Source organism: Hesperophylax consimilis, chromosome 14 (genome assembly GCF_061612785.1).
Source record: "Hesperophylax consimilis isolate HC1 chromosome 14, BYU_Hcon_1.0, whole genome shotgun sequence".
Classification (NCBI taxonomy): domain Eukaryota; kingdom Metazoa; phylum Arthropoda; class Insecta; order Trichoptera; family Limnephilidae; genus Hesperophylax; species Hesperophylax consimilis.
Genome location: NC_142849.1, coordinates 30,495,015 through 30,519,209, shown reverse-complemented (window position 1 = coordinate 30,519,209; position 24,195 = coordinate 30,495,015). Strand labels below are relative to the sequence as shown.

Genomic DNA, 24,195 nt, shown 5'->3' with positions numbered 1-24,195 from the left:
TTAAAAAAAAATTTATTCAAACTTTCTTATGGTAGAATAAATAAAAGCTCAATCAAAGATAGCCGCCTAGCCAAAGTTAGCCATATAGTCAAAGTTAGCCACCTAGTCAAAATCAGGCTTGCTTGGATAATAAAGAAATACATAAAATAATAAAATTAAAAAAAATAAAAATTTACAGACATATGAAATGTAAACGGTCGAGTTTAAGCGAGACTTCTCCACGCTCAGTGAAAAATGAATGTGCATTTCTATTTTCGCAAGCGGTAGACAAGTATACATGGCCTCTGGCTCGTGGCGGCCAGTGGGAAATCCACTCAGTACAGCTCTCGATTTCACTAGAGAAGGTCTCACGCAACTCGCGGTTCGGAGATCTCAACGCGCGGGAAAACGTAAACAAACCCGAGAAATTTAATATTAACATATCAATTGTTTTTTGTTTTAATTCTTTCTATCCTCGTGTTTTTGTGCAAAAGGATATTTTGGCAGTTACTTATGAAGACTTGAAATAATGGAATTAAAACGACATATATTTTTCGGAGTCATTGTGCTGCGTGAGTAATACAATATTATTATATTTCCTCTATCATTTAATTTATCATGTTGCTTTATATTTTATGTTATTTTATCGCCAGGTTATCAGTTAATAATTTTGTGTAGTTACTTAAGAAAATCGTACAAATATAATTTCTTTATCAACACTTCACTAAGTATCATAATGAAATCAATTTAAATTAAAAACCCTAAAAATCATTAGACGATACTTTTAAAAAATTATCATGATCCCTTTTTAAATTACGTTTAATTTATCTTTGTACATGGCTGCTTTTTGATATTACTTCGTCACCAGGTGATTTTTTGTTGCTTTACGAATAATAAAACGGTATATATTTAAATTATTTTTCAGAACTTCACATATCATAAATAAATCAATTATACTTCAATTCAATAATTGCAAAATTACTTTGTGACATAATTATAAAATTAAAATAATAAAACCAAATTAATTTACACCGCTTTTATAATTAATTATCGATATCTTAAATCAAAGGATTCTTTATATTTTAGTGTTATTTGTTACCTTATTTATTAACGCCTTTGTGGTTGGTTTGTCTATGATTTTATATTAATTTTCAATATTCTTTGTACCCTGATGAAGGAACGTGTTGATATTTTTTATTTGAAATATCGTTGCAAACAAATTTGGTTATTTCAAATTAATTTAAAATCAATTTTTGTCAAAAACCTTTAAAACCAATTTTTTTCAAAAACCTTTAAAACCAATTTTTTTCAAAAACCTTTAAAACCAATTTTTGTCAAAAACCTTTAAAACCAATTTTTGTCAAAAACCTTTAAAACAAATTATTTCACTGTCCTCCTCACTAGGATTTCTTGTTTTGAGGCGGCCTGTAGTTTTGAATCTTTTGTATTTAGTTTCAAGTTGTCTTTACTTCGTCTTAATAATGTTTGTAAGTTGAATATCACTTTGTTCCCTCAGCCATGTTTTAACTTTTGTTATAAATATATTTTTTCCGTTTATTTTTGATTTAGTAGAGCATTGTATAATTTTGTATCATGGAATTAAGGAGTGATACTTTTCACAAAACTGTGTTGAAGGGATTATAATTCTTTAACCTTTTTCGAACTTGATCCGACCAACTGCTAGCCGAGGGTCTCAACTATTGGAATATCCAGTAGAGCTATTTGTATGTAAATATATTAATGTAATTATTGAACACAATATTAGCGATTTCTAAACGAAAATCTGAAACAGAAAAATCAGAAAAGGATACGGTCACATCTACATCTCAAACCCAGGGCCCTTGTCTTGCCGGGACACCGCTCTAGCACTGAGCTAATAAGAACTACCAACACCGTCTTTATTTTTACAATGTTGGTAGTTCTTATTCGAAGTATGATACAGTTAAAAGCGACCGAGGGGGATAGGGTCCCATTAGCTCAGTGGTAGAGCCGATACCGATATTTTCGCATTCCGTCATGATATTTAATTGGAATGAACAAGTGTTCTCCATATATTCTGAATGACTAATATTTTATCGAAAAATCATTTTTTAACATGATCATTTTTTCCGTGTGCACCCCATTTAAAATGACATTTATTGCCTAAAAATATCTCGAATATTTATTATCAATTGAAAAAAAAAATTGACATCTTCTAACTGGTTTTAGCGCGTATTTAGCAATTAATTAACATTTAATGAAACTATCCATTTTTTGCTCGGTGGTTTGCTCTTTAATGAGACAATACACACATGTGTTATGTGCTAATCTGCAATAAAGCTAATGAATACAAATAATTCACTCTAAAAAGATTAACTTGTTTTTAGAATAAAACTAACAATGTGAATTTCCCATGAGTATGGAAAGATGTTTCTGCTATTTTAATTGTTTTATTACACATTTGATTAATTTTTATGTTTACACCTGCTCACTAATTAATTTATATGGTATCTCGTACGGAGTTTTTGATAGTGAAAAAGTCATTATAAATAGCCCCGTGCTTTTTGAAACTCAATTATAATTTTTTAATTAAAGTAATCGTTGTTTATGGTAAAACTTGCATTTGAATTGAATATATTTTATTTTAAGGATTACGGTTAAATGTCGATTTTATCTGTAATTTTACCAGTTATAATAATACAAAAACTTACAAACGAAACACAAATCATTGAAATCAGTCGACTGAACACTGAGAATTATCAAGATGTCGGAATCCGTGTTCATAAAAATCCTAATACTTTTGCATTTTGTCATTATGTCAAGGCAAATACTGGTGCATAATCACTTGTTCCGATATATTAGGAACTCTATAGTTTATCAGGAAACGGCTTGCAATCCCGTTTTTAATATTATTCCGATTACCAAAAGTTTGAAGAGATTCTTAATAAATTAGCAATACTAACTTTTCTCTATGTACGTGGTTTAGTCAAAATGTGACAATGCTGTAGAAGTAACTAACATCTAAGGACAGATTAATAATAATAAAATATTTATTATTAAATTTAATATTAATATATAAAGCAATATTACCATCAGGTATGATTTGAGATTTTCACGGCCAAAAGTATTATAAGGATTTATTTTTGGGGTATTATGCCATGTTGTTATTACTGTTACACATCTGCCCTGATAAATAAGATTGATACTTTAAAGCTATCCAATAGCTAAAGAAGAAAGTGCAATATGGCACAAATCCACAAAAAAAATCGAAAAATTTACCGTCGCAATTTTTTTTATTGTTAATGTGAAAGTTATTAGTAGGTGAAGTATATGATGTTTATGTAGATATAACTTGTATACGTGGCAACAAAGAAGGCATTAAAATCATCATCCAGATAATTGACCATTTCGATAGTCAGTACAGTTGCTTTTAAAAACCATGAAAAAAACATATATCCTTCAACTCTGAAAATTATTATGAATAGAAGTTTTTAATACATCGTAATGGAATAGTGTTGTCTAAAACATCGTCTTTTAAGTGTGCGTCACACTGTGACAAAAAATTGTCCATTTAATTTCCATTTTTTTACTAAAACAAAAACAATGGTTTGCTTTAGTCACGTCATGAGTCGTGACTTAACTAAGTATATAAAACTATTTTAAACACAATTGAAAAATTTAGGTGTATTTAAGAGAAGACATTATGATTTTTTTATGGACTTCGAAATTTGGACATCAAAATTATCACATATGAAACTAGTGTCGAAAATAATAATGTTTGTGTTTTAATTATTTATTATTTATTTAAAACAAAATGTTTTCTTGTTTAGAAATAATAGTTAATGAGCTTCTCAGTCATTTATATTACTCAAATGGCAAGACAAACAGAACGGAATATCTCTTAAAGGACATGGGAACATTTTCGAGCATGTAAACTCGGCCACTCTGCCAAATCGGCAATTGCCTAGCAATTAATCGAAACAGGGCATTACTTTGGATTTGTTCCTGAAGTCTTGGGAAGACCCAAAACACATAAAGCATGCCTAATTACGGAAGTCATTGAAATTCATAAGAATTCCATTATTCTTATAAACGCTTCATACTTCTTGGTATCCAGTAATTAATTGCTACACCAAAACTAAACGCAGAAAACCACTATAAATTATACTGTAATACCAGCTCTTGGAGGATTGGAACTTGCAACACGGTAACATTTTTTCATATTTACATTCAATATATACTGATTGAGGTTTGATGCGATTGATGTATGTATAGTCTGGACTTCTTATAATTCTGTATAATTTAAATTCCTCAAATGTTCATTAAGTTAATTTTATTCTTACGATTAATTATTAAACATATCACTACGGATATTTCATTTGGTTTAATGATCAAAAATTATTAATTTAGTTCCTCAATTTATTGAAATGATTTCATTATCCAGCTCACAGATGATACGAGATAATTTATTTCAGTTGTATCTTACAGATAGATAATTAAGCAGGATTATCAATAGTAATTAACTTTAAGTCCAATAACTGTTAAAGGCTAATGAGATTCTATATTTTTTGAAGGCCACTGTATATCAGGATGTAAACTGAACTATAACAATCCCTTTGAAAAGTTGTTTTCAACAACATCCGCAAATAGATACATATATTTTTTTACTGAATTTTAACCATCATCGAACAGCGAAAATATTCTGTTGTTGAATTTGCAAATGGTTTTGTATCTACAAGTATATTAATGTAAGGGTAAGTCGTGTATTAAAACATTAGGCAGATCATCAATTTTACTACTAAGCTTTTATAAAGAATCTTATTATGCGACAGTTTGTGGCCGAAAAGGCAGTCGGCAAATTTATGCGTTCAGCGGTCAGATATGTAAACTTAAGGCGAAGCTTAGTTTTAAATCACTATTTTAATTAATCTTTATAACGAATTGGTGTATATTATGAATACCAAAAAATATTCTTTAGATAAATTGAAGGTTTTCCTATCGTTTTTCTTGAGTAGAATACAAATAAAAAAATAAATTACTCAATAAATAATATAAATGTAAGCTACTAAAAAATGTATAAAAATGTATGAACGCGTACAGGAAACAACTTTTTTAAAATACAGTATCGTAGCTAAGATTATCTGTGACAGTTTCCCCTCATTAACTTTTTTGATTTCTTATAAAATTATTTATAAAATAAATGAAAACCAGTTTTTTGCTTGAAATCGAAGGTTTCTAGACTCCGTATGACAAGCGATTTTAATGCCTATTACCTACAACATACCAAGAATATACACATTTTTGGCTTGTAGCTTCCTCTTAAGGGATCTCCTCTTAGTTCGGGCGGTGAGAGGGATGGCAGGAGACAAGGTATTTGTAAATTACGGAAAATACAACAATATCATCTTCCAAATACAGCGGTCTTGCCTGTACGTGTGTTTTGTAAATATAATGTGTATCTAGAAATGGCGTAAACATTAATAGTAATACTTTCAAAATGTGTGTGGTTTTAAAATGCGCGTGTGTCACAATTTAAAAATGTTTTTAAATTTACTCTTTACATCTTTATCGCGACTCAAGCATTTTGAATCACTTTTTCAATGGCAATAATAATAGAAAAAATGTGTGTGAGATAATGCAAGAATGTAAAGTAAACGAAAAGTTGATGCCGAAACAACGTTGTATGATTCTATTCATGGCAAGGCCTGAGCCAAACGGCGCCGTAAAAATTTCAAGTGCGCTGCATTAGTTTTTATCAGCACTTTGGCTCCTTGCCGCCTTAGTTCCTTGGCAAGTCTTCGGCAAGACTGCTACAATTGACAAAATATAAATATTTGACAAGTTCAAGTATCTTCACCAAAAAATGTAGACAATTTGTCTCGACGCCATCTAGTGAGAGAGTTAGCACTTACAATGCCTTTCTCATATAAAATAAAGTTGGTTGTTTGCAGGTGAAAAAAATGTAATATTTGACAATTCAAAAATATTTCACCAATAAATGAAGATATCATATGTCTCGACGCCATCTAGTGAGAAATTTAGCACTAACAAAGCCTTTCCTACAAAAATAAAGGGTTACCGGATAAATCATCACAATGATAATTCAGCATATCTTTAAAAAGTTATATAAAGTCATGGAAAGTGCTGAAACAAAAACTTTTTTAACTGGGTTATGTAGGTTAGATAAGGTTAGGTTAGGTTAGGTTAGGTCAAAAAAAATTTTTTTTCATCGTTTCTAATGACTTTATATCACTTTTTAAAAGTGTGTTGAATTGTCACTGTGTTGAGTTATCATGGAACCAAATAAAGTTGGTTGTTTACAGGTGAAAAAAATGTAATAAGCAGTAATTGATGAATGAAACACTAGAATATATTGAATTATTTCGCGGATAAGAGATAATTCGCCATAGCTCAGTGGTCAGAGCTGTCGACCGGAAATCGAAAGGACACGGGTTCAAGTCCCGTTGGCATCATATATCTTTTATCAGGAGATTTTTCAATGTGGATGAGTGTTTCAGGCTAATAATTATTGCTTATAAAAATAATGAATTTCAATGTTAATTCAAATTAACACTTGTAGTAACAGACATGTTTTCGACTAGTATGGCGAATTTTTAAAGATTATTATCCTAGATTATTTCTTTAATTCTGAATGAATTTTAGTTCAAATGATATTTGTTTATAAAATTAGAGATTATCACTACATTGTAAATGTGCATTTTTGACATGAAACAGTAAATTGTATTACTTTTGTGTTATGTTTATTTTACCTTGCTATTAAAAAAATACCCTCTTACGTCCAATGTAAAGCTAAATTAACGTAAAATTATTTCTAAAAAAAAAATTAAATACCAAAAATTTTCAAATAATTTCATGAGGTATTATCAAGCATTATATATGTGGAAAAAATAATGCGGGTGTGAAAGGGTTAACATAAAAAATAATATTTCTGTTCATAATTAACGGTTTTACTTGCTGCAGATGCATTTTCTAAAAATTGTTTCAAACTCTACTAATTGTACATATTCCTGACTTCAACATTTACTATTATACTTGAAACTACTTGATGTATGTAATCACGAAACTAATATGGCACGAATCGTTTATTAATCGCCGTCTCATGTAGCGGTGATCACGTATGAACATTTGAGGCCTGCGGGCTTGGCTGAACTCTGTCGTCCACAAGATCAATGCCACATCATTCTCACTCGCAACATATTAACTATATAAACATGTGAACACTTAAACATATTGTATACTTAGTCATTAGGTAAACATCTAATTCACTGAGATCAGTACATTATGTTTTGCATTGTCTATGCTTGTTAGAATACCTTTTATCAAACACTCATATACTGTTTTTAACATCATTTTCTATTTCTGATGAATATTATGTTATAGTTTGATGTCAAGTGAAGTTGAAGTGATTAATCTATTATTGTAATAAATATAATGATGGGAAAGAGAGGCGTAAACACAGATTTGAACGATATACAAGTAGGTGCCTACAACATTACGAATTGTCAATCTCCATAGATTTGGTTGCGGATTACGATCCCGAAGTCTTAGTAAAAAATGTATTTATGCAACGTTTGGATTCTTTTTTACAGTCTGAAGTGAGTGGAACTATGGCATCCCTATATTTGGGTGATTTTGTATGACTAAAGGAGTGGAGCGTAAAGATATGTAGAAGGGTAATAATGATAAATCAATTCCTTATATACTATAGTAAAGACTGCTCCTTAACCATTAGCTTTGCGTACGGCCTTCATGGTTTTGTAGATTCGATTTGCTCAAAAGGTATACTTCTTTGAAGGTCATTACAAATAAACATAAAGAAAATACTAAATAAATACACCAGAAGTCATAGCAGAAAATATCCAGTGAGTGCTTCCACTATGTACCAAATAACAGATACTTCTTGAACCAAAATAATACAACGAAATCTCTCCACCGTAAGAAATTGTTTTCTTTCGGCAAATAAAATATCAAACGGCTTATAGACCGAGTCAAGAAGGAGTCAAAGAATCTTTTACTTCATTTTCTAAGTTTCAAAACTCAAGTCAAGTACAATTTTGGAATCCATTGAGAAGTTACATCAATAAATTTGATATATATATATAATTATTTCCAATATACATATTTTCTTGAACCTATATATTTTATTATACAGGGTGTATCGGCACGTACCCGACAAACTTTAACCAGCTATTCCTTAGCCCATTTGGAGTAAAAAATGTCATGGGCACTTTGCTGTCCGGTAACATTTTTTTTTAATAAAAAATTTACCATTCATATTTTCACCACATGTCACCACTGTTTTATCCTTTGTCAAAGTTTGAAAACCCATATGGCAATATTTTATTCAAGTTTCATTGAATAATGTACGTACGTACCTATATTGGCGCGCTTTTACAATCACAACGAAATGGCATGCCACCATTCGTCTCATTTTTAACTATTATTATTTAGTGTGTATGAAAGAGCGAGGACGTTTTTTGTAATAACAGCTGTTCAACACGAGAAACAGTGCCAATGACAGTGACGGAGTTTGGATTTATTTATTTATTTTTTGTTTTTAAATTGAAAAAAATGTTACCGAACAGCAAAGTGCCCATAACATTTTTTACTCCAAATGTGCTAAGAAATAGCTGGTTAAAGTTTGTCGGGTACGTGCCGATACACCCTGGGTAGGTACATAGTAAAATTAAAATAAAACACTTTACAAATCAACTCAATTTTTTAATATTAATAAAATATATTAATTCATTTGAACTGGCTTTATATAATTATTTCTAGCTAGGAATCAATATCGAACAAGAAAACATACAATATTCACCGACATTTATAATAAATTATGTATTATGTTTTTAAAAATGAATAGATAAATAAAATTAAATAGAATTTCTTTAAAAACACTGATACTGGAAAACGCGTATAGTAATAACAACTAAACGGTGAGTCCGTGTTAATTTTTCTAAAGTAAATATAATAGCCTGTATTATATTTAAGATGCTTTAATTAATTTCTCGAGTAGAACATATCTTGGCCTTTGATATAATCGAGTATTTCATAGGCCCAGAAAAAATAAAGTATCAGGCCTATAAAAACTGTTTAAAGTTAAAAATCTCCAACCTACGAACCAATTTTCGGTTATGGTGTTATTTAATACTGTGAAAAATTAGGTTCTTTAGAAAATTATCGAAAACATTTGTGCCTAAACTTCGCAAAATAATTTAAAACATTATTTTTAGCGATGTTGAAAAGACTCGGCTGGTGTTAAGCGGGAATTTAAACCTTATCGCTATCTACATAAGGAGTGTTAATGTTAGCAGGCAGATTCCAAATTTTACTTCAGCATATCAATTGTTGTAATTTTGCGTGTTGGTCAATATATATATATATATATACTACTGGAATAATAAATGAATATAATTATTCTAGTTTTAAAAATTATAAGTGGTTTTTTAACAATGTCCCGAAATTCAATAGTTCTAATGGCATATCGGTATCTATGCGAAATCTCTGAAGAGATAGTGTTGTTGTGTATCGCACCTTGTCTTGTCTTGTCCATTGGGAAAGTCATCAACCATAACCGGCTTTAGATCGTGGATATTGGCGCTAAAGAAGCGCTTCTGAAACTGTGTAATATTATAGTATATAATATGTATTATATTCCACATTTAATTGATTATTAAGTATTCGGCTTTTTGTTTTAAAAGATTTCTTTATTTCGAGTGCTTCCAAATTATTAAGTCTGATGCCATGACCATTTCTGTGTAAAATCTTAGCACCGGTGTTTTTTTACTGAAGGTATGATCTTTATCGATAAGATGATTGGCGAATTCAGAAAATCCATTATTATTTAAGCATCTAAGATGCTCTTTGATTCTAATAATCACATTTGTTTGGCTTTTCGCTTTCTAAAATCATTTTTTGACGATCAAATAAATTTAAAGAAAATTGTATCCGCTCTATTTTAACTGAGGTGATTTTCACCATTCTCTTCATAGCCTATCCTGTAGATAAATTACATTAATAAATAAATAAAAAATTGGCACAATAGGTATAAAACTTACTTATCATATATACAGCCACTATTTATAGGTTCATGTTCCGAATCGAATGCTTGAACTTAATGGGGGTAAATAAATAAATCGAAAATACGTGATATCCGTAGGATATATGTATAATCTTTTTGGGTCTAATTTGGACTGTATTTAACCAAATTTGTGCAAAATGCAGATACATGTAAACATTTCATATATTTCATAAGTGTGTGAAATTGCTACGAAATGAAAAAAGTTTTTGTATATTTCATAAGGTGACCGGATAAATCATCACAATGATAATTCATCACATCTTTAAAAAGTTATATAAAGTCAGGGAAAGTGATGAAACAAAAACTTTATTAACTGGGTTAAGTAGGTTAGGTTAGGTTAGTTTAGGTTAGATTTTTTTTTCATCGTTTCTAATGACTTTATGTCACTTTTTAAAAGTGTGTTGAATTGTCACCGTGTTGAGTTATCATGTAACCATTTTATAAGTGTGTAAAATTGCTACGAAATGAACTAACTTTTCGTATGTTTTATAAGTGTGTTAAATTGCTACAAAATTAACAAAGTTTTCGTATATTTTATAAGAGTATTAAATTGCTACGAGATGAACTAACTTTTCATCCAATAGAACGTCTCCATTTATCTGATTATTCATCATGTAATTCGAGCGAAAAATTCATAAATCGACAAAGGAATAAGTGGTCGGATGATTATTCGTATCAGTTGCGTTAATGAGATATTGAATGACTGATATCGATATGTTTGAGCACGTTAATTTCTCCAAGTCACTTTCAGTGACTCCGAATCAAATGAAAGTAGTCCACTGTCAGTAAACTAGTTGCCACCGGTCGTGAGACTGCCTCACAACTAACTTACCACCAACTGCAACAGGTATAAAGTGAATCCATAACTTGTTCTTGCACTGGTAGATCTCTCTGACTATCGCGAGAGGATGCAAATATGATGCAGACCACTGAAGAGTTAATTTTATAGAAGTGTGCTGTGGACATTGATCAAAAATTCCCAAGAATTTCGACTTCTAAACCCCTGACAGGCCAATGGAATTAAGTTCCCCTATTTGGGTTGTTAAACAATGATGAATTGGGGAGGTCAGAGGGTCTTCCCAAACCAGCCTCTCCCGATCTTTTTTTTTTTTTTTTTTTTTTTTTTTTTTTTTTTTTTTTTTTTTTTTTTTTTTTTTTTTTTTTTTTTTTTTTTTTTTTTTTATAGTGAATACCTCACAAGAGTCCCAACTGCTCCCGTCTGGAGCCAGTGAGACTATGGCATCCCCAATTGGGGGATGTTGTGAGGCTGAAGGTAAGTGGGGAAGGGAAAGAGGAAGGTGGGGAAGTACCTGGCTATTCAGATCTAGTCACTAAACACGGCTAAAGCCATTTGGAGCAACGTTTCAATTCTGAATGGTGGTCTTACACCAGGGCGATACTGGTAGTATCTTCCACTCTGGAACGTGCCGCAAATATACTATATATTATTTTAATTAATTAATTGTGAAATAACACAAATTAATCAAATAAAATTTATTTGCGCACGCCGGGTTCGAACCCGCGACCTTCGGAATGGCAGTCCAATGCGTTACCACTGGACTATCCGGCCGTCTGATCGATCTGGATGCCACGCAGCTATTGGGCAGGCGCATCTTGACAAACCCTCCCCCCATATTGAATAAATACCTACTAACAGTCTAATTACGTTGTACAATAATATGGAGATATAAATAGAATACCAAATAAGTAGGTAGGTACCTATGTTAAACAAAAAACATCGTTTGAGTCTAGTGAAGTCAAGTTAAAACAAGGGATTCAAGAAATTTTGTTCTGGGTGCTGTCACTAAATATGTCCGGAATATTGCCACTACAGTGTGTGTTGCATAGTCGACACATTGGTTCTTTGGAAAGGAATATGGAAAGTTTCGGGGCATCTTAGTAGACGGTGATTGATTTTTTTTGACCAAGAGGGAAGTTTCTACATGGCAATTTAAAATATTGAAAAGAAATGTAGTTGTGGGCGTGTTCATGTACCAAAAGTTTTTGTACTCGTTTTTTCTTACTTCTGGTAAAACGGACCAAAAAAATTTTAAATTTCTAAAGACACAGAATCAATTTCATTGACCTGTATGGAGTCTAGGAGTCGAAGACTTATTTAAACAAGCAACATAATTTTTATCAGTATACATCACTCTACTTAAGAAAATCTGTTCAGCGGTACAGACGGAAAAGGAAATAAATAAACACAGCAAGAATCGAATCTTTCTCACAACAATTATTATGGATAAGTTAGTATAAGTAATTATTACTTACAGCTGATTAATAACTTCCTGGCAAGCTTACAAATCATCATTGATAATTGGATCTTTCCTGCAAAACGTAGAAATTATCACGTCCTGTTTGATCCTATGTCTAATAGTATGGCGGCAGCAAGGGTCAGAATTCATTGGGATTAGCACCAAGTTGTCGGCCTTAACAGCGCAGTGGTAAACGCATTTAACCGTGACTTGCTTTGAAGAGGATAGATTCTAAAATATTCGTTATTTACACGCGTGCTGCTGCGTGATTATTGTCGAGAGATATAATATAATATTATAATTTCGTTGGTTTGTCTCTGTGTCGTTGTGTTACTCTGGTTCAATGATCTGTACAACTTCTAGAACTGGGAAATGCTTAAATTTTCGTAATTGGCACTGCTTGTGAGAACGATTCAGATAAAGTAGATAACAAAATTATTTTATAAATGAATAATTCTGTATTTGAATGTGTATTTTTTTGTTTAAATTATTGACAGATGTCGTAATTTTTTAGAATTTACTATCGGTTTTCATCCGAAAGGTAAATTTCTGAACGTCTTTTGAAAGCTCCTAAGCAGATTTTATTTTTATATACATCTACTTACCTACGAATTGTACAATTATAATATCCGAAATCCGAAAAATTTCGATAATATCTCCCATTTTCGAGATAGATTCAAATTTTACGCCAGAAGAATCAGAAAACTGTATTTTTATTACGTAAAATGCAACTGTTTCACATTTACAAAATATTATAAATGTTCAGAAAGATAATCTGGCGCCTAAAAAATCTCGTTTTCTTTTCACATAGTTATTTAGTTCATAAGGTTTTGCCCCGGGGGCTTTTAAAAATTTACATAATTAATACATTAAAACAGGTGATACCAATTTAACGGTACGTTTGAACCTAAAATAGCAACAACTATTATGGGCACGTAGTCAAATAAATTATCTAGTATTTCAAAGGTACAAATAATATAAATACCTTTACATTTAAATGAATGTTCACATAAGAATAATATCATTATATAATAATTCACTAAATCGGGTAAGCGTTATTTAAGCGTTTCCCAATGATAATTCGAGCTCATCTATCATTGCTAATTAGACATATTGAGATTTTTATGGCACATCTCGCAATTAATTCTCTCACTGTATACTGTCTGTAAAAAATCCGACACTTTCCATCTCGGAGAGAGAGAAAAAAATGTGCGCAGCTGTGAGCTATGTGGGTAATTGAAACATCTTACCATTGGGTCGAATCAATGCACCGTTCTTACCAACCAACAAATTCAAAAAACTTTTTACTAAAGCATTAAAATGGTTATTAAATATTACAGATGAGAGGTATATAAAAAAAAATTAAGGAGGTACATTGCAACTTACAATAATAATTACTGCAACAGTTACAAAAAAGACAATTCGATGATATTATGTAGAAGACTTCATAATGTAGGTATGGAATGAATTTAAGGCGAGAATTGCGAGAATGTTGCAGTGATTCTCGTTTAGCTAGTAAAAATTAAAATAAATAGTATAAGAAAGAAATGTTTTCAAGTTATTAATAGATCTAATCACCATTTATGTATTTAGAATTGTAGAAGTTTACTGAGAACTGGAATAAGAAACTGAACACATAAAACCTCTTTTGGAGTTATTTCATGATGGCATAATGATGTGGAACATCTGTCGCAGTTTCTTCATTGAAACTCGAGCAGTATAGGCCATAGCATGGTCCTGTTAAAGCCACGTGTCTTTACAATTGAGGTTAAAAAAAACCATCGTGGAAACATAACGTTGAGCATTGACAGTCACGTTTCGTCCATGTTCCTCAATAAAATAAGGCCAGTCACCCCAAATTTGGGAATCACACACCACAGTCACTTTTGGGGAGTGAAAATGTCTCTTGTGAAGTTGACTTCGGTTATTTTGAGGTCAGTACCGAAAATTTTACATATTCACCGCTCCAGTGCAGCCGAAAATCCCGCTGGGTGGCGACCAAAGAACGGCCATTTTCAAGAAACGTGGGGCCGGCGAAGTCTCGGTATTGTCCGAATCAAACCATGGTAACGACTGAAAACAGCACGACCCTTCTGACATAGTGAGATCCCTCCCAGGTTCCCACTCCCACCACACGGGATGTACCAGCCATTCAACTGCAACAAAACTGCACTGTCTGTTTTGCTGCACATGTATTATCAAGTATACCTGAATTATCAAGACTTTGCCGTTTAATAGGCAAGTGTTATTATATTAGTAGTGTAAGTTATCTAATGTTATAAGAAAGAAAAGATGTAATCAAAGGAAACTGTCACAAATAATCATAGGGATAAATTGGTATTTTTATGTTACATAATCAAAATTATCGGCATGTTTCCAAACAAAAGTTGTTTTATTTTCACAAAATTAAAATGACTCCACACAGTGATAAGCGAAAAATAAATTAAATAATAGTTGACAATTTAATTGTAATTCTACTCGAGTGAAACTATGTATGTTTCTAATTCTCTAATTTTATATTTCAAATGCGTCAAAGGTCAAGTCGCTATCGGTTTCATTGTAATTAATTTATTTTATTTATTGTACATATTTAGCTTTCTATCTACTCAATTCAATGATATTGTCATAAATATCTGTATAATCATTCTTATCTCACAGTTAGGTAAGATATTAATGTAATTAAATATTCAACAATTTATTTGGCTCGGGGTCAACTGATTATAGTGCTATATAGTCAATGAATTCACTTATATTTTGAGTATTTAAAAAAATGAATATATTTGCGAATTCCGCAAGTCAAAAATGGCATACTATAGCGTTCGATCACTCAAGACAATCACTCTAGTGGCTAATGGTAAAGATATACGATTTGGAAATACGTTAATACAAAATACGGTAGACACGTATTCAGTAGGATCCCATATCAAAAGGTCAGTGTAAGTCACTAAACGAGTGGATATCTGTACGTAAATTTATGATCGAATAATTACAGTTTAAACATTAATCGTTATGGTGTTTTGAGAGCCCAAAATGTATTAACTCCTGATTTTAATGATAATTCATTCAGCATTTTATTTTTACGTAGGTAGCTGTAAAATGTTACTTTTACAATTTATGAACATGCAATTAATTGATGATTCAATGTTTTCAGAAGCTAGCTAGAAAAACGCACGAATCTCGTATGAATATAAATTATTTAAATTAGTGTTTGTAACGATAGTCACGTAAAACGAATAACAAACATGGATTATTTGGTTGGTAATATTAAGGAACGAATATACTCAATGTATATTAAACTAGTTTTGCTACCCAGTTTCGCCGGTGATTCAGATGCTTGTGAATATAAACTACGAATTTTAGTATAATCCATTGATTGAGCTTTTATTAGATGTAATGCTTCCTTATGGTAGATTTTAACACTTTTAACAAATACTATTTTTAACAGCTTGGCTGTGGAACTATTTTCCGGCCTCTATGTTTCCTCCCTCCTATAACATGGATCTCTTCAAACCCCAGGTTCACACCATACTTTCCACAAAAAATATACTTCACACAGCATCCCCAAAGATGATACAAGCCCTGAGGGAAATTATTTTCCTCCGGGCCTCTTGTGGGGGAGTTACTTAAAAAACTTATCGAAGAGTTATATAAAAAAAACAACTAGCCATCATGTTTTTTTAGGACATCTTCTGCTCAATAGCTCATGGTGGAATTAACATCAAGAAATTAGTTTTTTTCTCTCTCGCTAACTTTTACCAAGAAAATTTCTGCTTCTGAAGCAGATTATATTTGAGATATCCGTATCAGAACAACAATATTATTCTCCGTTATAGTTAAGATTATTTTAAAGTAGATTGGATGTTCTGTAACTGACTAAAGTGGTTATATAATAAGTGAGAGGATTTCTGCAGATAAAAAGATCTGAAAGGTGGTTTCCTTTAATAGTATTTACTAGTCAGATGTTCAGCTATATTGAACAAGAAATGTACTAGAATTATATAAACAGATTTTATTTCGACCGCTTTCACAATTCTTACCGATGATAAAGAAATAACCAAGAAACCAATCCAATGACATTTATTATCTGTGACAGATTATTTATAGGCATTGACCCAAATGATAAAAATGAAATAAAAAATAAATACTTAGATGGTAAAATTTTCGCACCAATATTGTAATTATGTTTTGTCTCCGTTGTTATTGCGGACGCCCCGCAAAAAGTGTAAGGACAGTAATTTCATTTTGACAGTTTCAAAATTCCTGAAAAAACCCCCGTGATAGATTGCTTGACCTTAACAAACGGATTTCAATCTTTAGAGCACAGGCGTCAGGTAGGTGTGCTGTCCTTGTTCTACCGGTATAACAATGGAAGATGCTGGAGGAACTAGCGTCATTGATCCCTTCGGCACCGGGGCATAGACGGTAAACATGCAACACGCGCGCCCAACATTTATACACGGTTAATATTTGTCACGCAAGAACGGGTCGTTTCTACGATTCGTTCTTGAATGCAACTGCTTGGTTGTTTAACGATTTTCCGGCCCATGTTCACGCCTTCCTCTCCTCGAAAAGACTCTCCACACCGCATCCCCAAATCGTTCCTGTTATTTGAGTTAATCTAAAGAACAAGTTTAATGCTTAGCGTAAATCAATTAATTTTATAATAATAATGAAGTTAACCAATTAATTAACCTTCCTTTGTCAAAAATTATCGGAAACATTCATGAATTTCAACATAAATTCAAAAATTACCATAAGAGTCTGTAATTGTTGTAATTTATTTTTAATTATCTTTTTCTGTTTTCGATAAATCATTTATTTTCTTTTTATTGTTATGTTATTATATTTATACTTATATTATATTCCCTTACCAAATTAATTAACTTCGGGGGGTGATTCTACTTATTTTAGAAATAGAAAACTTGACAATTTTTTTTTTAAATTCCTGCTTTTTAAAGTAGTTTTTAGGTAAAAAGAAATTGAATTGTTTGTATGGGAAAAAAGTTGGAATTTCAATAAAAGTTATATATCTTTTTTACTTCTACAATCATGTAGAATTACCTTTTGAAGTTAGTGCACTTTACCTCCGGACACCTTGTATAATACACTGTGAACATAATAATTATTGCATTTATATTGTAAAAAATAATAACGTAAAATAAAAATAATAGTATTGCTCCGTTATTTATCCGTCAATAGACATGAAGATAAAAAAAAACTTAAAATGTGGTCATAATATGTCTTGAAATCTGTCTTATTACTGAAAATAATTAAGAAATTCAGACAAATAATATATCTGCAAATCTCTGTTCAAACTATGTAAATAAATTAAAGCGAAAGCTGACCTGTTAAAAAACGTGTTCATTCATGTTTAGTTTGTTTGTACTCGTGTATAGAAATCTTTTTCATGTTTTACCAATTATTAAGAAACGTCGGTCAAAGATCACGGAATGTATCAAAGGTTATTATAATTACATTCTCTTATCTGCTCAGGTGAATCAATGATAGTATGGATAGAAAACATAAAGGATCCATAGTAAGCTTTCAAAAAGATGGTTTGAAAACGAGGTATGTAAATTCTGATGTTAGAGGCAGCGCGCTTGTTTTAACAAAAGATTATAATCAATAGACGTAAGCGATAATATTTAAAATTAGCAAGTCTTTTAAAGTAACACTGTGATTTATTTCATACGGTAACCGGATAAATCATCACATCTTAGTAAAGTTATATTAAGTCATGGAAAGTGATGAAACAAAAGCTTTATTAACTGGGTTATGTTGGTTAGGTTAGGTTAGGTTGAAAAAAAAATTATTCATCGTTTTTAATGACTTTATTTCACTTTTTAAAAGTGTGTTGAATTGTCACTGTGTTGAGTTATCATGGAACCATTATTACAACATAAAACCTATGTAAGAATCGTGGCTTCCTTATCAGACACAAGAATTCCTCTTTTCTGATAAGGTACATAACCAATGATGATCTAAAGTGTAATATTGTTAAATATTTATATATATCTTATTTGACGGCCGGCATAGTCCAGTGGTAACGCATTGGACTGCCATTCCGAAGGTCGCGGGTTCGAACCCGGCGTGCGCAAATAAATTTTATTTGATTAATTTGTGTTATTTCACAATTAATTAATTAAAATAATATATAGTATATTTGCGGCACGTTCCAGAGTGGAAGATACTCTCAGTATCGCCCTGGTGTAAGACCACCATTCAGAATTGAAACGTTGCTCCAAATGGCTTTAACCGTGTTTAGTGACTAGATCTGAATAGCCAGGTACTTCCCCACCTTCCTCTTTCCCTTCCCCACTTACCTTCAGCCTCACAACATCCCCCAATTGGGGATGCCATAGTCTCACTGGCTCCAGACGGGAGCAGTTGGGACTCTTGTGAGGTATTCACTATAAAAAAATAAAAAAAAATATCTATATTTTTTGTATTGCAATAAAAAAATAGTAAAAAATAATTAAAAGAGAAATATAAAAGTAGTTACAATATAAGTTTGTAGTTAGATTGTCATAAAAAGTTTTACAAATGAGTTCAGTATATAATAACAAGGCTGCCAAAGAAATAAATTTATTATTATTTTTATTTAATTATTTTAATATTACATTTAATTACAATAATGACGTATTGTTCATCTCACTAAATGTGAAACCCCTGTTTTGAGATGACAGTTTACAGAGTGGTTGTTAGTTAGGTTTTTGTTCACACAATATTATATTCTTTAAATTATACAATTCAAGTATGAATGTAGAAGATTAAGACGAAGCAAGAATAATTTTAAGTAAATAAGTAATAAAATTTCAGTTTGACAAAAAAGCATAGTGATAAATGATAAAAAAAGCAGGTGAAACTTGAGTCAAATTAACATACATGTAATATACATAGAATACATTACATATTTACATACATGTAATATATAGTATACATTACATATGTACATACGTGTAATATATAATATAAATAATATTTTTACATACATGTAAAATATATAGTATACATTACATTATTTACATACATGTAATATATAGTATACATTACATATGTACATACGTGTAATATATAATATAAATAATATTTTTAAATACATGTAAAATATATAGTATACATTACATATTTACATACATGTAATATATAGTATAAATTACATTTTTACATACATGTAATATATAGTATAAATTACATTTTTACATACGGATCATTACGCAGGGAACTGTTCTAGGTCCAATTCTTTTCATCATTTATGTCAACGATATTTTTAATCTCTCAATTATGTCTAAACTTATTTCATACGCTGACGACACAGCAATTTTAACTGAGGGATTAACTTGGAATGAAACCCAAAGAACAGCAGAGTTAGATATAAACATACTAAAAAAATGGTTCGATAAAAATTTGTTAACACTTAATACTGAAAAAACTTTTATAATACCTTTCACCATTAATAAAAATTCATTCCCTGATAATTTAAAGATAAGTATACACTCATGTAATTGTAATAGAATTTCAAATTTATGTAAACCTGACTGCTCTGTACTTACTGTTAAAACTAATGTAAAATATCTAGGTGTAATTATAGATAGTAACATAAAGTGGAAATTACAAATCAATGCAATAGTAGAAAGATTAAGAAAATTATTGTACATTTTTCTTAGAATACGAAACATACTAAATTTTAAATTATTAAGAACCATCTATTTTTCACTAATTCAATCAGTATTACAATACGGAATTGTTGGTTGGGGTGGAGCATTCAAAACTTCTCTCTTACCTTTAGAAATCATCCAAAGAATATTAGTAAAAATAATTTTGAAAAAACCGTATGATTACCCCACAATTAGATTATTTCAAGAATTTAAAGTCCCTTCACTTCATATTATTTATAAAAAAATAACTCTTTTTCAAATACATAAAGATTGTTTCAACATTGACAACTCAATAACTTTTTCGAACAGCAATAGACAAAGTATTCTTGGCTCTATAACTACTCCGCGCTGTAACACCACCACAGCCCAACAATTTTATAAATATTTTGGTGTCAAATGGTTTAATCAATTACCTCTTAACTTAAGATTGGAAATGAATTATAAAAAATTCAAAAGCTCAATAAAAGCACTATATCAATAGCATATTAAAATCGTTTATGTTTAAAAAAGACAATATAATCTCTCAATTATTATTATATTGAAATCCTTTTCTCTTATTTCTTATTCTTATCTCTTTCTTTCTTTTACATCCTTTTCTCTTTTCTATTTGATAAAATTTTGTTACATATAAAATTTTTATTTTGTTATATTAAAAAATAAAAATTCTTTTCATTATCATTACACTCTCTGAAAAAATATGTTAAATTACTATTTACACGCGTTTCTCCGCCTTTTTAACACGAGCATTTGCTCTAAAAAAAGGTGTATCACGATGTACTGTAATAAAAAGAAAATAAACTTAATGTAATGTAATAACATGTAATTGTAAATTTAATATTAAATAAAAATTAAAATATTAAAAAAAAAAAAAATATAGTATACATTATATATTTACATACATGTAATATATAATATGCACAGAAGGCACAAATTTAAATATGTTATGAAATACTCCTAATGTATAAGTTTATTGGAGGTAATCAAAGATTTTACTCTTAAAGGAACTTTTGTTTTGGCTTGCATTCTTCTAATGTCAGTAGGTTGATAATTGAATAGCTTAATAGCATTGTATTTAAAACTTCTTTGCCCATAAGAGGTTTGACAAACTGGGATGTTAAAAGATTTTACATGTGACTGTCTTGAGGCTCTAGTACTCATTCGTTCAACATATGTGTATTTTTAAGTTGATTAAACAGCATAATTTTTTATTACAATTTTTCCAAGTTAAGAACAACTTTTTATAATGCATCATTGGGTATTTTACAGAGCATATCTAAATTAATGCAACGATAAAAGGTGCAATAAACAAACAAACTAAGATCCCTAGGTATGACTGGGCATATTTTAAGATGGTTCGAAAACTACCTTCACAAAAGAAAACTATCAGTAAAAATCAATTCACATTTTTCACATCACTTTGAAATCTTCACCGGAGTCCCACAGGGGTCACATCTGGGCCCAGTGTTATTTTCCTTGTTTATCAACGACATAACTTCCATCTTCGATGGAGTTATGATACTTTTATTTGCAGACGATTTAAAATTTTACAAAACAATAACTAATCATAATGACTGTAGCGTTTTGCAATCAAATCTTGTGAGACAACAAAAGAGTGGTGCACCCTCAATGAACTATTTCTCAACATTGAAAAATGTCAATCAATAACTTTTACCCGAATCAAAAATCCCATTAAATATCAATATAGCATCAACAATAATGTCCTAAAAAGGGTCGAACTAATTAAGGACCTTGGTATATTATTTGACAGTAAATTAACTTTTGTTGCTCATATAAATGAAATAACCAACAAGGCCATGAAATGCCTGGGGTTCATTCTGAGGACGATAAAAGAATTTAAAACAATTAATTCCTTCAAATTGCTTTATACTGGGTTGGTAAGAAGTAATTTGGAGTACAACTCAACAATCTGGGCTCCATTTTATAAGACTCATCAGCAAAAAATCGAAAGAGTGCAACATAAGTTTCTAAGGTTTATTAATTACAAACTTGGAATACCAATCGAAGAACTTAATTATACATGTCTAATGGAATTACTAAACCTAAGCGATTTAACTACAAGACGCACAGTGAGTGACTTAGTTTGCCTTTTCAATATATCAAATGGCAACCTGGACGCCCTCGATTTAACGAGCTTAATTAATTTGCGTATACCTACCCGTGATACCCATTTAAATGTTCTATATTTTGTTACCAAATCTACCAATAATTACTTCGTAAACTCTCCAATTCAAAGGCTTCATACACTTGGAAACAAATATAGTTTAATCGATGTCTATCTTTTCCAATCGGTTTCCAAATTTAAAACCAAAATATTAGAACTTTTAAATTAAAACAATAAACATCTAGCTATTGCACTTCTTATTGAATTATTTCCTCAAGATTGACAAAACAGGCTTATATACCTACAAACTATCATGTTTAGATTTGCTTTTTGCTTGGTTTTATATGTCTAAAGGTGAATGTTATATTATTGCTTTACTATTCTATATTTATAATCTTCACAATATTTTTTTTATATAAACTATGTAAAATGGCTGACCGATCGCCCTCGATTTAGCAGGCCACTACAACCAGTCAAACGCAGTATATTTGTTAACAATACTACCAATAATTATTTTATTAGCTTTCTAACTCAAAGGCCTCATACACTATGTGTCGTATTGTATCATGTTTCTGCTGCCACTACCTAGCATTTACATATAAACTTTACATTATTTATTAACTTTATACTTACCTTGGCATAATCGTAGACAATAACTTTAAATGAGACAAAAGTGTGATCAAAATTTGTAACCAGCTCCGATGTTTGGCGAGTAATTTTTATAAATTAATATTTGTGTTGCCTCGATGTACTCTCAAACTTATATATCATTCTATGGTCGAATCAATACTTAGATATGGAATTCGAACTTGGGGACACTCGAGTAATATTAATATTAAATACATTCAAAATCTACAAACTGCTATAATTAAAAAAATTGTTAAACCTAGCATTTACAAACAAAGAAACAACTTAAAATTACTGTATGGCTCTGAGGGCCTACTCCCAATTAAAGGGCTTCTCTGGTTTATTATAATTATGGATAATGCGGGAGAAAATGCGTACAAAAAGCCATTGGTGCATAGTCACAAAACAAGATTTACTGAAAAAAAAGGCCTAAAAATTCCACTAATATCAAATAAGTATGGTAGCAGAACACTTGACTATTTGATACCTGTGATTTATAACAAATTTAACGAAAACTTTAACTTGAAAAATAATGAGGAACCTTGCCCTAAACTGACAAAAAAGTGGTTAATAAATGAACAAAACGTTTATCTATCCTAAACATTATATTTGGTATTTATATTTAAACTTAAGCTAATGTGTATTATGTTATAACATCAAATGGTAGAACCTACAGACAAGCTGATTGTCACAGCTTTGTGGGACTACCCATATCTTATATTGTATAAAATGTAACTATATTAAATTTAATAAATAAGAAAAAAAAATAAAAAAAAATAAAAAAAAAATAAACTAATTTAAGTCTGTATAAATTAGGAGTAGGAATATTCCTATTTTTGTACTATTTACTTGCTGTTATAATATGTCAAATGGATATGGTTATATGTATTTTTACTATTACTTTTGTGAACTTGCAATCTTCAGAATATTACTTTTTTAATGAACTATGTATGTAAAAGCCCAATGGGCGTATAAATAAATAAATATTGACTCAATAATAATGGTATTATGGTAACTCGTTGCTGTTAGGAAATACAAATTCCAAATATATTAACCATTTTTTTTCTTTCTTTCCATTATTCGTAAAATATATTTGTATACAGTTTTTTACATGCTTTTCGACTACCACACTAGACGCATGTCCGTATTATGACAAATATCAGATAACTAAGTTTTTAGTTGAACTAATACGTGTTTTTTCAAGATTTTTCTCCGGAACTAGCATTTCTTATTCATTTCGTGTTAAAAAAAGAGTTGAAAAAGATTCTGTTCAAAAAACCGTAGCATTTTAATAAATACAAAATAATTCAAGGTCAACAAATAACAATAAGAAATCAATTTATCAAACTATTAATATACACTATTCCTAATTATTTTTAAGAACTATCTATATCTATATACTAACAAATATAATGAACAGTAAAATTAACGCTGTTGTCAGAGATGTGTAAGCTTTATTTTATATTAAAA

At 30.5% G+C, this 24,195-nt stretch overlaps 1 protein-coding gene across 1 annotated transcript in view; it reads left to right on the top strand.

The window, feature by feature from the left end:
• The first annotated feature begins 341 nt into the window (after positions 1-341).
• The window catches only part of LOC149418190 (uncharacterized), a 102,069-nt gene continuing 78,215 nt past the window's right edge, over positions 342-24,195 (top strand). Inside the window, exon 1 of the mRNA XM_089639744.1 lies at positions 342-551. Coding sequence (XP_089495870.1) covers positions 509-551 — 43 coding nt within the window. The 5' untranslated portion in view covers positions 342-508. The remainder of the gene's footprint in view (positions 552-24,195) is intronic.